The sequence below is a fragment of the Sorex fumeus genome, unplaced genomic scaffold (assembly GCF_029834395.1).
Source record: "Sorex fumeus unplaced genomic scaffold, SorFum_2.1 ptg000098l, whole genome shotgun sequence".
Lineage (NCBI taxonomy): Eukaryota > Metazoa > Chordata > Mammalia > Eulipotyphla > Soricidae > Sorex > Sorex fumeus.
The window spans coordinates 28568677-28586686 of NW_026606155.1; the positions used below are offsets into that span (position 1 = coordinate 28568677).

Sequence of the window (18010 nt, forward strand, 5' to 3'; positions counted from 1 at the left end):
AGATTCAGCTGTAATCCGACTTTCCACACTCACGGTCAAAGTCGGCCAGCACTTGTGCCGCTTGGCTAATGTTTGGTGTTATTAGAACAATGTCATCAGCAAAGTGGAGGAGGTGTAGTTGGCAACTGTCTATCTTCACTCCCATTCCTTCCCATTCCAGTTGTCGCATGATGTTCTCGAGGGTAGCAGTGAAGAGTTTTGGTGAAATGTTGTCACCCTGCCAAACCCCTCTCTTGACATGGATGATCACTTCTTTGTAGAATGGTGAGATCCTGGTAGTGAATCCATAATAGAGGTCACAGAGGATCCTGTGTATTGAGTTTGAATGCCCTGTTTGGCTAGGGCTTCAATGACTGCTTTTGTCTCAACAGAATCAAAGGCCTTCTTTAAATCAATGAACGTTAGACAGAGCGGCACCTTGAACTCCTGAGAAACCTCAATGAGCTTGGTTTTTGTGTGGATATGGTCAATCGTGCTGAATCCTTTTCGGAACTCAGCTTGCTCACATGGTTGTCCTTCACTTGGTGTTCTGCCAATCTTATTCAGGATGACTCGAGTGAACAGCTTATAGATGACAGACAATAGGCAGATCGGGCGATAGTTGCCAATGTCGTGGATATCTCCATTCTTGTACAGTAGTACATTCCTGCTGGTTCTCCACTGGGATGGAACCTTGCATTCAGACAGGTAGTGTATGAAGAGCTGAGCCAGTGTACTGATGAGTACCGATGGCAGATTCTTTAGGTGTTCGGGTCTGACTTTGTCTGGGCCAGGTGCTGTTCGCTTCTTTAACCAACCTGAATGCCCAAGAACAGATGACTGGTTAAAGAAACTTTGGTACATCTACACAATGGAGTACTATGTAGCTTTTAGAAAAGATGAAGTCATGAAATTTACATACAAGTGGTACAATATGGAAAGTATCATGCTAAGCAAAATGAGTCAGAAAGAGAGGGATAGACATAGAAAGATTGCATTCATCTGGGGGATATAAAGTAACAAAGTATGAGATTAATACCCAGAATAGCTGAGATCAGCACCAGGAGGATTACTCCATAACTTAGAGGCCAGCCGGGTATCCTAGAGGAAAGGGCAGTTCAGATAGAGAAGGGAGCACCAAATAAAGGGTGTTTGGAGGATCCTCCCAGGAGGGGAGATGCATGTCGAAAGTAGACTATGGACTGAACATGTTTGCCACTCAATGCCTCTTTTGCAGACCACAACACCCAAAAGGAGAGAGAGAACACAGGGGATTGCCCTGCCACAGAGGCAGGGGGGATGGGGGGATGGGGGTGGGGGGATATTATCCATGGTGGTGGAAAATGGGCACTGGTGGAGGGATGGGTATCTGATCATTGTATAATCGAAACCCAAGGACAAAAAATTGTAAATCTACAACTGTTAAAAAAAAAGAAACAAAAAAATTTAAAAAAAAAGAAAAAAATGATATTTTTCATATGAACCTGAATGATATGTTGGATTTTGGAAGGGAGAATGTTGGGAACAACATATCCATCCTGCGGAATTTGGTATGTGGTAGGTGGACGTGGCTATCAAAGAAATCTGAGTAGAAGTCATGGATAATTTTCTCCATTGCCCTTCTGGAAGATGTGATAGATTCATTATGACGTGAGAGGGGAGTCATCTTGGTCCTGTAGTTGGCGAAGGCCAGGAGGGTGTTGCGAATGCTTTTCCCGGCTTTTGCAGCATCTGCCAGCACTGCTGCTCTTCTCTCCTTGAGGTCTTCCTTTATCGCTTCTCTGCACTGTTTTGCGAGCTTGGACGTTCACTTCCAGTTGCCTGAGGCTTGTGCCAAGCCACATTGGCAAATAAGTTCAAAAGTTTTTGAAGACAGGTGTTTTTTTTTTTTTTTTTTGTGGCTATCTCTCTTGGCATTCCTCGCACAATCATGGAGGTGCTGAACCATTCGATTGTATTCCTCGTCAATGTTGTCAATGACGGCATCTTCTGATGTCACCGCAATAGTGCCAAAGAGCTCCCAGTTGGTGGTCGTTATGGGAGTTCTCTTCTTAAACTTTGCAGCCCTTTCTCCCCATTCCATGAAGTAGAATTTTGCACTAAAAGACGGTGGTCCGATCCTGTTTGGAATTTTGGGACAACAGAGATCTTCACTACCCAACCGCTGCCACATTTCAGGATGCTTTCCGGAAGCTTGGGCTGAGACTCACGCATAAGTGAAGCCCCAAAGAACCAAGTAAGCGGAACTCTGAGACCTTGGACACCAGGCTCAACGGACAGAGATCCTCCGCCTGCTCCCACCAATCTCAGGTGACCAAGGGATTAAAACCAGGAACCCCACTCTACCCTGCCCTGTCTGCTTTCACCAACTACCAGTGACCCAGGAATTACACACAGAAGACCCACCCTACCAGTACTAGATAAATACCTCCACTACCCAGCCTCTGCCACGCTCCAGGCTGCTTTCCGGACCATGCAGCCGCTTCGCAGCCACACAACACATCATAAAACACTTAATACCCATCTTCCAGGATTGCTGCACCATATTTGATAGGGTTCAAATATGGTTTGAACCATGGAAACACCTGCAAGGGCAATTAGAGTCTTCCCTAAAAGCCTCTATCCCTATTGGAGAACCTGGTAAGCTACCGAGAGTATCCTGCTTGCACGGCAGAGCCTGGCAAGTTATCCATGGAGTATTCGATATGCCAAAACCATTAAATATAATGGGTCTCATTCCCTGACTGCTTTCATATCATGGTTAATATGAATAATGCTTCAATAAACCTGGATGAAAAAATATGAAAACATGGAATTACTAGATAAATGGAATTATAAATATAAAGCAATTTTATATACTACTTTTAATTAACTCTGATTTCTGAAGCCTTTTATTTGGGTACCAATGGGAGGAATCCTAAAAATCAGAAAAGTCAGGTTGATTTAAAGGAAAGGAGCAAATTTTTATATATCAAATTGAATGGTAAAACCTCAAAGAAGACATTCCACCACAGTTGTCATTTACGCTCATTTATCGGCCCAAATTCAGGTGCTCATGAATAAATTTTTAAAGATATCAACTAGCCGCAAAACCTTATCAGATATATTTTTGCTGGTCCCAGATGAGACCTGGAGGTGGGCCATGCCAAGTCCCTGCCCTGTAGCTGTACTCACACCCCAAGAGCCGCCACCATGCCTGTGGCCGAACTTCTTTGCCTCACAAGTGAGCTCCGAAGTGATGCCAAACTGTTAAAAATTTCAGGTACACCATTTTTGTTTTTGTTTTTTTTTGGGGGGGGGAGGGAGCGGAATGAGAATTCTGGACCTTTTCGGAGTGGTGGTGGTCGAACTCCTGCACTTCTGGAAATCCCAGAAACCAAACCCACATTCATCACTGCTGTCATGTAAGCTTACTGACCTGTTAAATATTCTGTATTTTCTGGAGCACTTGACATCTTCAAACTCTATAATACTAACCTTCCAGTGCTAGCGCACCAGATTGAATGGCAATGTAACAAAGAAGCCAACTAAGCTCAATTAACAAAATCATTAACACAGAAGGTTCAACTACCAACAACAACTACTTAGTAAATTCTCAGACGATGTGAGATAAAACATTTTTCACGAATTTTTTTTTACTGAAATATTTTTTGATCATTCCATTAGTCATTCAGTGGTAACAAGAAATATAAAATAAATTATTTTGGAACTGCTAAAGGGGCAGGCTTGAGGGGTGGCTGGGAAAATAAGAACAATGGTGGAGGAAAGATCACAGTGGTGGTGGGGTTGGGGTTGGAATTCTGAATGCCTGTAACAAATGTATCATGGACAACTTTGAAGACCACAGTGTTTAAATCTGTGAGAAAATAAATAAGAATTTTAGTGGATATCTATGGCACTTGCATTCCACTGTCTAGTTCTATTATGTAATAATCTCTAACACAACAGCATTCTCTCCAAATAAATATGTATTTAAGAAAATATTACATTATTATTATTACTACTACTTTATGGCTGTAAACTGTTCTAAGCTGTGCTCAAGGGCTTATTCCTTGCTCAAGGATCACCTGGGGAATCACAGGCAGTGCTGAGAACTGAACCTGGGTCTGTTGTGTTCAAGACAAGCCCTACCCGCTGAACTGTCTCTGCAGTCCAAGAGAAAATTTATTTAATTTTTTTTGCTTTTTGGGTCACACCCAGCGATGCACAGGGGTTACTCCTGGCTCATGCACTCAGGAATTATTCCTTGCAGTGCTCAGGGGACAATATGGGATGCTGGGGATTCAACATGGGTTGGCTGCGTGCAAGGCAAACACCTTACCCGCTGTGCTATCGCTCCAGCCTGAGAAAATTAATTTTAAATTAAAAAATCCGTTATAATTTTGCATAAATGTGCTAGTCTTTGAAAGTTGGCAAGACAATTTGGAAGAAAAGAGATACTAAAAAAGAAAAGTAATGCTGTAAGGTGTGAAAGAGCCAGGGGAGATCACTACTCTAATAGTGACTCAACTGAATCATTATCCCAGCTCCTTGTTTCTGAAGTAATAAATCCTCTTAATTCTTTAAAAAAAAAAATCCAATCTGTTCTGTTTTTAAATAATTCAAAATTCAAAGTCTTTATTTTATAGTTTGTTCAAATAAGACTCTACATAAATTAGCAGAAAGGAGGTACTGGAAAAAAACATGCAAATGCACTGTTGTCTATTTATTAGCACTAAAGGACTTCAAATGATATCTTATAAAAAAATTCACATGAAATTTCCCAACAACAAAATAACAAATATGCCACTGGGCATAATTAATACTAATAGTAAAGTTTTTTCTATGACTATCACCAACATAATCCTGGTGAAACTATAAAAGTGAGATAGGACACCTCCATATCATTTTATAAAAATATTTTCTGCAGTAGGTTTTGAGTATTTCATGGTCACTGCTTACTCTAGGGATGACATAAAACCTCTCATTGTCTTCACTGGGTCACCTCGGAGAGGGGTGGGTTGAGTTTCCCTCCCCACCCCAAGCAGAACCCCAGCAGTCAAAAACCTCCAGAACCCAACTGCCGCCATGCTCAAGGCCACTCTCCACATGCTTGGACGAGACTCACCCAAGAGGGGACTGGCAGAAAAACTGTGGGAACGCGTGACTGACATCTCCAAGACCGCTTAGATCAGGACTGGGCCTCCTCCTCCAAGTTCCCCAATTTTCCAGTAGCTTGGCAGTTCACACACACAACCCTGATGCCATCTCAACTAATCTCATAAATGGTCAAGACTCAGAGAACATAAACTAAAGCTCCTGGAAGAGAGTGCTGCAGCATTTCCTGGACCTAGCCCACTTATGTACCAATAGTAGCACACACTTGTTTGGTTTTAACATACTTGCTTGTATTCTCTTATCTATAGGCTTAAACGGCTCCAGAATGAAATATAACAAACTTCACACACTTTCCTTTTAATGTGGTGGGAAGGTGCTTGGTGGTGGGTTTGGTGTTTGAATATTATCTGTAATGAACTACTGTGAATTACTTTTATGAAAGTAAAATACATAAAAAATTAAAAATCTTTTAAATATTCTCAATATTTTCAATTTTTTTGCACTATATAATTATTAAAACATACTTTCAAATTCTTTTTGACTTACATATTTGGTTAAGTACATAGAGATATCTTGGCCAAATATGATCACTGAAAAAAACATAGATCATTGGTTATTCCCCAATGACTGGTGATGGATTTGTGTCTAAAGCATGCTGGCTACTGATGAATGGGACAGGAACTTACTATCTTTATAAATTATATCTATCTTCATAAGAGTCCTCAGCATCATTATTTTCACGGTCCATTTTAGCCATCAGTTATTTTTCAAAGAAAAAAAATCCCCTCATTAGAAAACTAACTTTTTTCGAAGGTGGGGACTGATTTAAGAATCAGAATTATGGTCATCTGGGGGAAATTCTATGTGTTTTTTTTCATTTGTCAAGCCTCAGTACTTCATGTTAACCAGAGACCCCCAAACTAGGGAGGATGCTATATGCTCTAATTCAGAGACTAGCATGCAAGTTAGATAATGCCACCAAGGCTATCTGAATATTATCATGAAATTACAATGTTAGTGTCTCAGCTGCTTTCTGCAATATTAGTTCCTCAAGAGAACACGTATTACTTTTGAGTAAAAATGTTATATTACATCCTTTAGACTTCTTTGGAATCACCACTATTATTAAAATATACCATGGAAGGTGAGAGAGAGAGAGAGAGAGAGAGAGAGAGAGAGAGAGAGAGAGAGAGAGAACAGTGGGTAGGGTGCTTGTCTTGGGTTTGATTTCCAGCACTACAAATGGTTCCACAAATCAAGACAGGAGTGATTCCTACAGAGAGATTTAGGGAAACGCCATGAGCACTATCTGGTGCAGGTCAAAAACAAAAAAATCAGAAAAGCAAGCAAAAAACTAGAATTAGGTTATTTAGCTAATGAACCCCTATCTTATGCTTAGGGATCTTTAGATGAAGGATGGAAGCTATTTTCTTGGCTTATTTTTCTTTTTTCTTTTTTGACATATAATTGACATACAGCACAATCTAAGTTTAAGATACATGTATAATGATTTTTAATTATGAAATTATCATATAGGGCTGGAGCGATAGCACAGCGGTAAGGCGTTTGCCTTGCACGCAGCCGACATGGCTGACCCAAGTTCGATTCCTCCGCCCCTCTCGGAGAGTCCGGCAAGCTACCGAGAGTATCTCGCCCACACGGCAGAGCCTGGCAAGCTCCCCATGACGTATTCGATATGCCAAATACAGTAACAACAAAGTCTCCAATGGAAACGTTACTGGGCCCGCTCGAGCATCATTACAGTTACTAAACATCTGTCACTACCTTAACAACTTTTTTCCTTAGCAACTTCCAAATCTGCCATACAATAGTGTTAAAGTCACTGTGTTGTAAACAGTATCCAAGTACTTTTAAGTCATACTCCTTAAGGCTGGAATTTTTTTTTTTTAATTCAATCACCGTGAGGTAGTTACAAAGCTTTCATGTTTGAGTTTCAGTCATACAATAATCGAACACCCATCCCTCCACCAGGGCATTTTCCACCACCAATGTCCCCAATATGGCTCCCCATTCCCACCCCTCTACCCTGCCTCTATGGTAGACAATTCCCCCCATACTCTCTATTTTTGGGCATTATGGTTTGTAACATAGATACTGAGAGGCTATCACATTTGTTTATCTACTTTCAGCACACATCTCCCATCCTGAACTATCCCCCAATCATCAATGACTTAGTCATCTCTTCTCTTTTCCAGCTGCCATCTCCCCCAGCTCATGAGGCAGGATAAGGTTGGTACTTTTTAGCCAATTTCACCCATTTTGACCAATCTTTAACTGGTAAGTAAATAAATCTTTTTTTTTTAAATAAGCTTTTTTTCTTACTTGCTGTCTAAATTATTTTGTTTTGAAAATGGTCAAATAATATTTTATTTTATATACAGGAATGTATCATTTACCATGTTTTGGTCAAGGATGGAATGCATACAAAATACTGGTTCACAACTGATTAGACCATTTAGCCTAGGTGTGTAATAACTATCATACAGGCTTTTATACTGTCAGTTGGACAATGATAAAATTTCCTGATATTTTTTAGTACATATCCCTGCTATTAAGTCACACAAGACTGCATAAATATATATGTGATAATACATGTGTTTATATAGATATCACATTTTTTTACTTATTAATCCCTTGGTGGATACTTTGGCTCTTTCCATGTCTTAGCTATTGCCAGTAATGCTGCTATGCATATGATTTTCATAGCTGATGTACAGCTGCCATTTAATAAAATAGTCTAATAAATGATCATACAACTACAACAGGAAACATGGGACATTCAGGGCCAGAGAAATAGTAAGCTTTGAGCACTGCCAGGTGTGAGACTCTCAAGTCCCTCCACCCCACCACCAAAAGAAACATGGGCATTCTAGAAACACTCCTTTTTTGGCCACACTCAAGAGTGCTCAAGGTTTACTCCTGGCTCTGTGCTCAGCGATCACTCCTGGAGGGCTTGTGAACCACCTGGTGTGTCAGGAATTGAATCTTGGTAGAGTGTGTGAAAGGCAAGTGATCTCTTCTATAGCAATATCAAGGGGCTTACCAATTATGCTATTGCTCTGGCCCCCTAGAAACTTCTTAAACTGAAAGGATAAGAAAACAGTTTATACATTAAGACTCTTAGAATTCCTGGCTAAGTCCTTAATTCCTAAGTGATTTATCATGTTCTCTAATTCAAATTGAGTCCCATGTTACAAGATGTGATTTAAATCAAACTTCAAAATATAATAAATATTCTGAATTTACCTTTCATCTCTGAGACTAAGACTTTGTTGAAGTGGCATTCTTCCTTACCATGGAAAGAATAAACTCAGATGTTTTATAGCTAAGACTGTTTTAGTGATATTTTTCAAGAATCAAAGGGAAATTACCAGTTCCTGGGAAAAAGTTACCTAGGTTAACTCTCTCACAGGTAATTCTAGGAAGCTTCCATATTCCATAACTCTTCTGCTTTCTCTAAGATTCATTAAACACTGGGGGTACAATTTTATATATGACAAAAGAAAAACTCATTCTAGCCTACTTTAAAGGTAAAGGTAAAGGCCCTCCCGTTGATCGTCGATTTGCTCGAGCGGGCCCAGTAACGTCTCCATTGGAGACTTTGTTGTTACTGTGTCTGGCATATTGAATACTCTCGGTAACTTGCCGGGCTCTCCGAGAGGGGTGGAGGAATCGAACTCGGGTCGGCCATGTTGGCCGCTTGTAAGGCGAACGCCCTACCCACTGTGCCATGATGGTGATGTGTTCCTTGTTGACAGTTAATTCAGTAAATAATGTTTTAGAAAGTAAAGCAGAAGGAATGGTAGTGGTATACAATAATTATAATTTACTTTGACAAGCATCACTGTCACTGTCCTCCCGTTGTTCATTGATTTGCTCGAGCGGGCCCAGTAACGTCTCCATTATGACACTTGTTACTGTGTTTGGCATATCGAATACATCATGGGTAGCTTTCCAGGCTTTGCTGTGTGGGCGAGATACTCTATGTAGCTTGCTGGGCTCTCCTAAAGGGGCAAAGGAATTGAACCTGGGTTGGCCGGGCCGGCTGCGTGCAAGGCAAACACCCTACCTGCTGTGCTATCAATCAGTCAATCAAAATCGAGAAGTCAGACGGACAGTCGGGCTCTGTGTGTGAGGCTCTGGGCCAGCCAGGAAGGTGTGAGCATTAGTGCCTCTGGGCCCCGCCAGCCTGTTTGGAGACCAGCTCCCGGAAGAAACCATGTGGTATTTGGGCTCCTACCCAGGCATCCTGCATGCACACAGCCCCTGAGCTATGGCCCTGGCCCTGAGCCAGAGCCCTTCTCTTTCTTGGTGCCTGGGATGGAGCCCAGGCCTCACGCGGCATGCAAGCATGTGCTTTGTGGCTCACGAGCCTGTTTCTGACCTGTATGGGCTCTCTGGACACCTGACTTAGCCTTGGCATTCTGACCAATGTCAGAACCCTCCTTGGCTTTAAAGATTGCAGGAGAGGCGGCACTGAGATGACCCAAAGAACCCGGGTTTTGCATGAGGAGGCTTGGGTTCAGTTCCTGGCACTGCCTGGTTCCCCTTGCTAACCCCAAGCAATTTTTAATTTTTGGGTCACACCCGGCAATGCTCAGGGGTTCCTCCTGTCTCTGCACTCAGAAATTACTCCTCCTGGTGGTGCTCCGGGGAACCCTATGGGATGCCGGGGGTCGAACCCTGATAGGCCGCATGCAAGGCAAACACCCTCCCCGCTGGAATATCGTTCTGGCCCTGAACAAATAATTTATTAATCAGTGAATTAGTTCAAGATCACCAGGGACCAGGGTTCAAGAGACTGGAGCTGTGCAGGTGGGAGGCCCCTGCATGAGTCTGGGATTCTCTGAGTGTGGATCGGGTATGACCCCCAAACCAAAAGAATAATAATAGGGATCAGAGCAATAGTACAGCGGGGAGGGCGCTGGCCTTGCGTGCAGCCAACGCGGGCTCAATCCCCGACACCCCATAGGGTCCCCTGAGCAACGCCAGGAGTAACCCCAGAACACCTCCGAGTATGACCCCAAAAGCCAAAAAAAAAAAAACCCAAGAAAAAACAATAATAAAAATAAAGACCACTGGAAGTGTCACTGAAACCCAAGAAGGATTTTATCCCTCCTCACCCCCTCTGTGGGAACTCGCTTCAATTCTCTGAAAAGACTGCAGCTCTGACCTGAGTCTGAGGTAGAGGCCCAGCCTAGGGGGGCAGCAGGGTGTCCGCTCAGGCTCCTTCAGACCCATAAAGTCTGGATCTGAGTCACATTTGTGTGATGAGGTGTGAGGGTTGTGCCTCCCAAGGCTGCCGGCACCGTGACCACGGGCCACACAACTCACTCCACAGTGAACCCCAATTTTCTACCCTGTAAGCGAGGGGATCATCATTTTGGCCTTGCCGACATCCTGGGGCTCTGGGTAAACAAATGAGCTCACGGGCAGCGCCAGGCAGGCCGTGGATCTAGGGCTCGCTGGCGGGTGGAACAGTGTTTACAGCTGAAATCAGAAACTGTAGGCAGGTGAGTCGGCCCCCAAAACCATCATTTTACATGGGGACCGAGGGTGTTGGGGTTCTTACTGTTGTACTTTGCTTTATTATTATTATTTATAATAATAATAATTATTATTATTATTTTAGCTGGAGCGATAGCACAGCGGGTAGGGCGTCTGTCCTGCGCACAGCTGACCTGGGTTCGACACCCCTGTCTCTCTCAGAGTGTCCAGCAAGCTACCAAGAGTATCCTGCCCGCATGGCAGAGACTGGCAAGCTCCCCGTGACGTATTTGATATGCCAAAAACAGTAACAAGTCTCACACTGGAGATGTTACTGGTGCCCACTCGAGCAAATCAGTGAACGACAGGAGGACAGTGCGCACATGGGTTACTATTGGCGATGCACTCAGGAATTACTCCTGGTGGTGCCCAGGGGACCACATGGGATGCCGGGATTCGAACCTGGGTTGGCAGCACACAAGGCTAATCCTACCCGCTGTGCCATCGCTCCAGCCCCTGCTTTGCTTTTTTTTTCTTCTTTTACCTTTTCTTGTGTGTGTGTGTGTGTGTGTGTGTGTGTGTGTGTGTGTGTGTGTGGCAGGAAAAGTTGGGGTCATACCCAGTGTTGCTCAGAGGTGACTACTCCTGACCCAGTGCTCAGGAGAGGCAGTGCTGGGGGACCACGAATTCAACCTGAGCCTTGTTGGATATAAGACATACCCCTTCATTTCTTTTCTTTTGTTTGGGGGGGGGGCACAACAAGCAGTGCTCAGGGCTTACTCCTGTCGCTATGCTCGGGGATCATTCCTGGCGAGCTCAGGGGAACCTCTGGGGTGCCGGGACTTGAACCCAGGTTGGCTGTGTACAAGGGTGGTGCCATACTTGCTGTCCTCTCTCTCGGGTCAGGATTCTTAAATTCTAAAACAACAGTGCAGGGGTCTGACCACTGTGCTTCCCATGCAGGGTGCTCGGGAGCAGCCTGGCAGAGCTGAAGACAATGGGAGCTCTGTAGGTTTGTGGGGAATGGGGCGGAGGAGGGGATGGAGGTGCTGTCCTTTCTGGCCCGAGGCTGCCCGAGTCCGCTCTTGCTGCAGCTGGACCGTCCCCCCAGTGGGTCTCCGGAGCCCCTCTGCTCCCCTCTATCCTCACCCCCAAGGCCAGCAGTGCTCTGGGCCCTCCTGAATGGCGCCCACCTGTCCGCAGAGTGGGGGCTGGGTGCTCTCCTGGGGGGCTTCCACATCATGCTGGGGGGTGGGGAATGCCCGTCAGGTGTGCAGTGGGCAGGGGCCCCTTGGGCTTGTGGAGCAAAGCCTCTGGCAGGTGTCCCACGGGGGGAAACTGAGTCCTGGATAAGTTTGTGCTTCCTCGTGGTGGTGGGGTGAGCAGTTGGGACTGAAAGTGTTCGTTTGCAGGTTTTTTTTTTTGTTTGTTTTTTGGGTCACACCCGGTGATGCTCAGGGGTCACTCCTGGCTCATGCACTCAGGTATCACTCCTGGCGGTGCTCGAGGGACCACATGGGATGCTGGGAATCGAACCTGTGTTGGCCATGTTGGCTGCATGCAAGGCAAACGCCCTACCCGCTGTGCTATTGCTCCAGCCCCGTTTGTAGGTATTTTTTTAAAAAATTTTTTATAATTCTTTTTTTTTTTTGAAAGTAGAAAAGTTATTGGAAAGTAGAGAAGAAAAGGTGTTCCCCAAGTGCAGAGGAATTTAGTATAGGACTAAGTTAAAAGTAAGTTTGGTGTAGTCCTTTATAAAGGCTCTTTGAATTTCTTCTTCTTCTTCTTATTTCTTAGTATTATAGAGAATGCAGTGATTCTACAAGTGGTCCGGTGGTTGGAGTCTTTCTGACCATCTGCTTCAGGTATTGTCCATTATCTTAGTCTCCCTGTAGGCCTAAGCTCTGGGGCAGTTTATGATGAACAACTGTTAACTTCCTGTTTATCAGAAAAGCCTAGGAATTTTTTCCCCATTCCTTCCCAGTACCAGTGTCCCTAAGGTTCCATCAAGAATATCCCTTTACCTACATTTAACACTCAGTTCTTGTCCAGTGTCATTTCCAGCTATTTCTGTCATACTGGTCTCTTCTCTATCTTAAGTACCCTCAGCCCCACACATACTTGTGGTTAGATCCAAACACTGAGGAGTGTTTGCAGTTATTTTAAAAATTTAACTTCAACATAAATGTTCTGAGCAAATAACAGCTTTGTGCTTGCTAAGAATCATATTCCAGAATATTAGATATATATAATATTGATATAGGCATCCGCTCAAGCAAACTTATGATCAACGGGATGACAAGTGACAAGTGATTAAATATAGAAAAAAGTAAAAGAAAATATGAATTTTTTTCTATTTGAATTCCAATAACAATTTTTGATTATCACATAAAAGACATTCTACTAGAAATAAAAATTATCCTATTTATTAAACTTCCCAGTGGTGTATGTATCCAGTAGAACTATTTCAGTATGGGTCATCTGAAATTCTAATACGGGTCAGAAAGGAAGTTGGATAATGATCTTAATTTTAGGTGAAAGAGAAAAAAAATAAAACAAGTGACATTTATATCTCATTTTTTATCTTAAGATCCCAAAGAATTTAACAAACAACTTTTTTTTGAGGGGTTGGGGGCTCTCAGCTGGTGCTCAGTAGGACCAGTGGCCACTGCTTGTGATCCTCAGCCAACTTATGTTGGGTCATTGGCTCAACAGGAAGGTCCTCAATAATGTAGCACTGTAACCCTGTCAGTACTTGGAGGCCTCTAGGACTACACCTAGTCTTCAAGGGGCCTCAAAGGCTGTACTGTTGATGTTCAAGGTCCATATGCTGCTGGATACTTAACAGGGGTTGGCTACATGTAAGGCACTCTCAACCCCTGTAACTGTCTCTCTGGCCCAAGAGACAACTTCTACTGTCAAATCATTTCGAGGACATGGATAAGGAAAACATATTTATATTATTTTTATAAGGCAGCAGAACAGATCAAACACAATTTAAATGATTTCCAAGCTCATATTCTTATTGATCAAAAAGTATTTAAATTTTTATTCTGTTTCAGGGTACTGTGTTCTGAAACATGTTCCCAAATGAAAGAGCTTCCATTAATTTACATTTACAAAATAATTATGTTTTTCTTAGCAGTCACTCTTCATTTGTGAATTTCCTTAGTGTATTTTTGTTGCTGTTATTTTCAGTTAGTTTGTTCTCAAATAACTTTTGGGGTAATGGTTATTTAAACTCTAATTTAAAAAGAGTTTTCATCTACTGTCATGGAAGAAGTCATTAGAGCCCTAATTAGCAGGGTTATCAAGGTTCTGCTATAACTTATAAAACAAATTGGAAAAAGAAATCTCATCAATAACTGATACTTATAGTGAAGGTAAAAACCATGTAATTCATTTTGGAACTACTATTTTTTTTTTAAAAAATGCATTCAAGTAGGCATCATAAAATATTTAAGGATACCTTAAAAAGATAAAAACCATACAGCTTCTAACCTAGCAGAAGACAATAAGGGAACATAAAAAAGCTTATTAATTAAATAGGTTAGAGAGACAGGAGAAAGGGAAATAGAAGGAAAACTATTAAGAAAGCATAAGTAAAGTGAAAACAAGCAAATTACTAAATATGTGATATATATTCTTTGTGTAAACATTACCCATTGTTTTACATTCTTCCACCAAAATGTCATTTTAGTTTATTTCTTATTGAACCCTGAGTTCTAAATCAGCAGTACATCTGAAATTAAATTATATACTTACTAGCTCTGAGAATGTTCTCCTTGCTGCTACATCTGGACTGGACCTGTGGAGAAAGCATAAACTCAGTATTTAGGGCAATAATACAGATAGCCAGATATGTATGTATACTCTATGGGCAAGCTCCTGAGGTGTAGAAGTAAAGGTTTTATATATTTTCTGATAATGTTTCTAAAAATGTTATGCTTGTTTCATATGTTTTATTTATTTATTTACTATTTTTCGCTGGGGCCACAGTCAATAGGTTTAAGTATTTTTCCTGACTCAGTGCTTAGTGGTCATTCCTGGTGATGCTCAGAGAACCATACAAGGCTGGGAACTAATGTGGGTACATTAAAAACAGGTGCTCCAGTTCTTGAGCTATCTGTCTGGCCTTGTTCCATGTTTTACATTTACTTTTCTTCTACATGAAAGCAAACTGTTTTCCATAAAAAAATTGGGAATATAATATTGTGGATGATTCAGAGGTAATCTTTCATTGAAATATATTTAAGATTAGAATATGGAAAAATTTCAAATAACTACATATTCAATTGTGAATGTAGATTTTTAATTTTAGACCATTGTGCCTATTTTTTGACTAGACTTATTCTGTTAACTCAAGTAAAAGAGTTGTAATCAAGTATTTAATCATAATCATATTTTAGCTCTGTGATAATGAGGGAAAAATCTCATATACAATATTTACATGACTCTAATAATATCTACTACTTATGTATTATGATAATGGACAATAATTATTAGTCTAAAAATGGTTCAGTAGGAAATCAATACAATTCAATTACTAAACTTATTAGCTCTTACTTCTGTATATAGTCTATCCATCATGAATGCACACTTTCATTGAAATATTTTAGTGAAACATTAATGTTGTAAAATGACTTCAAAACCATCTTGAAAAGCAATAATACTTGTTAATTTTAGAGAAAAATATGGTATCTAAACTTCACACCTCTTCTTCCCAACCCACAGCAGCTTGCCCCAAATGAATATATACACAATAAGTAAATTTCTATTGCTTAACACAATCTACTATAGTAATGGAACAATTTATGAAAGGAATGTTGCAACTTAGGGTGGGTTATGGTTGTCCTTTCCTGAAAAAAACAATTGTTAATGTTTAAAGAAACAACAACAATTAAAAAAAACAGACATACATACAAGAAACACACGAACACACACACACACACACACACACACACACCAAAAAAAGGGGGAGGGCAAATAATTCCATATGTTTCATATTCTCTTTTGGCCCAGATTGTTTAAGTAAACCTCAATAAGAAGGTAATCTGAAAGGTAAATATTCATATATTTTTAACTTAATGGTTTTACTAAAGAACAATTCTGGACCAAATGGGAAATAAACTAATGAACAGTCAAAGAAAATACAGGGAAGAAAACACAGAGTAAGGAAAAGAAAAAAGAGAGAGGTCTGAAGGAATAAACTTAACAACAGAAAAGAAAGTGTGGGCTTAAAGAAGGGGATACTATGTAAACGCAGAACGTTCTGCTATTTTTTATTAAAAATTCATAGTGAGAGGGTAAGAAAGACTAATGAACTTGCTGCAAAATAAACAAGCAAGTTGGCATACCATGGAATGAAAAAAGTGTTAACTACAACACTACAATCTTAAAGGAGAAAAGAAACAAACATTAAAAGATAAATTAACAGACAAGGTTAATAAAGAGAGAAACTACATTTTAAAAAGTGACTCAAAGAACACAAGAAAGCTAAAAGAGTGTGATAAAACCTGGAAGCGAGAAGGAAAAGAAAGGGAAAAATGTCAAAGGACAAACAAGTTCAAAGAAGTCAAATGGAAGTCAAGAAAGTCTTCAACAAGATGTAGAAACAGAAGGAGCCCAAACCCATAGCGCAAAGCAATGTTTGCGAATGGAAAGTAGCTCCTTTGATCAGTAATAGTTACTCTTAAGTCGTAGCATCTATTCCTCCAGAGTTCATCTTTAAGCCCTTCCAATCTAGAGTGGAGCTAGTGTATGAATAGAAACAAGAGATTTATAATGAACAGAACAGTTCAGATGACTAGATCAAATTCTCTCATAAAATGCTTCAACAGATTTATAATGTCTAAATGAAAATGGTGGTGAAGAACTAACTGGCTTTACCAAAAAGAAAAAACACACACACTCACAGAAAAATAAAAAAATAATAAAACAACAAAAAATCCAAATCAAAGCAAAACAATAATAAAAAAAACCCAACAACCCTTCCCCTTTCTTAGGTTAAAATTTTAATTAAAAAATTCTTTATAGAATAAGTTAATAAAGAACATGTGTTGAATCATCTTAGTTGAGAACTGTGTCAAAGTTTTTAACAGTAATTTGGATGATAAAAAATAACTTATTAAATCTGAGTTTATTTAGGTTTACAAATTTATAACAGCAGTATAGCCAATGTTTTTTTCATTTATATTACGTTGGCTATTTGACTCAAGTTTGAGGAAAATAATTTTTTAAATCAATGATTATACAAGGCTTTAGTGAACCTGAATATGTGAATATGCATTTTAAAAACAAAATTATTTAAAAATATTTTTGCATATATTGAATGCCTCTTTCTCTTATACAGTGGAACTGAATATGCACTTATTTGTTATAAAATCCCCATACAAAGATTTTACTTAATTCACTAGTGGAATTTACTGGAAAATAATAAAGTTGAGAAACAACTTTTTTGTTTTCACACATCTTGACTAGAAATAATTTTACATGGATTTGCTTCAAAACTTATGGTTCATAATTATTTCTCTGTATTACTCTGCCTACCTTTTACTCAATGAAAAAAAGGTAATATCTGATAAAAGAACTTAAAAGAGATTTGGCTAGTGACTAAATTTTGTCAGGGATAAAGAATAAGAAGCATATCAGATTATCTTTTATTTTATTTCACTGGATTATGTTATTTTACTATAATTAACACTAAACTTTATGGTGTTGACAGTAATTGTCCTTTCAACTAGAATTAAAACTAAAATAATGTGCAGAAAGTGTGTTATATTAAAGTTAATGGAGGAATGAAAAACGCAGTGAAAATATAAGAATTCATTTACAGATCAAGACTGATTTGTCATTAAACTAGTCATTTCAACTTGTGTTTACAGGTATAAAATGATTTTTGCTGAAGATCACATTATCTATTCAGAAATTTTGTCATGAATCAGAAAACAAAAAGGGGGGAGAGTGTTATAAATGATAAGGGAAAAAAGTGAAAATGCTTAAAGAAAGCTGAGAAAACTTTAACAACCACAATCTTTTAGATACAGTTAGAGAAGTGACTTACCTTATGCTTAGGTCATAACAAGAATAGCACAGTGTTTAAAGTCAGCTCTTCATTATGGGAGGTACAATTGAAAGCCATAGGTTATAATAACATGAACTGCTACACAGAAATGACTTTTTTCAGCCCAACATGAAAAGCTAACTCCATGAAAGAACATTTTACTTATGTTTAATGCAACATGGAGAATGACTAAGGGTGTAAACATCAAAACAAATGAATCTTACACCAATAAGAGAGAGAAGGCCCAATCTCTCTGAAACACAGAAGAATTAATCTGTGATCATAACATATGAAATACATGTTAGAGGAGTGTACATCACTCTAACACTGAAAGATGCATGCATTATGTATAAACATTCACAG

At 40.1% G+C, this 18010-nt stretch overlaps 1 protein-coding gene across 19 annotated transcripts in view; it reads right to left on the reverse strand.

The window, feature by feature from the left end:
• The window catches only part of GPHN (gephyrin), a 475981-nt gene that overhangs the window by 128716 nt on the left and 329255 nt on the right, over positions 1–18010 (reverse strand). For 10 of the 19 annotated variants that reach the window (XM_056133399.1, XM_056133403.1, XM_056133397.1 and 7 more), the window contains one exon: positions 14350–14392. In XM_056133399.1, the coding sequence (XP_055989374.1) occupies positions 14350–14392 (43 nt within the window). Of the gene's footprint in view, positions 1–14349; positions 14393–16274; positions 16338–18010 lie in introns of all 19 variants that reach the window. The other 9 variants (XM_056133389.1, XM_056133387.1, XM_056133400.1 and 6 more) reach the window with 1 other exon arrangement.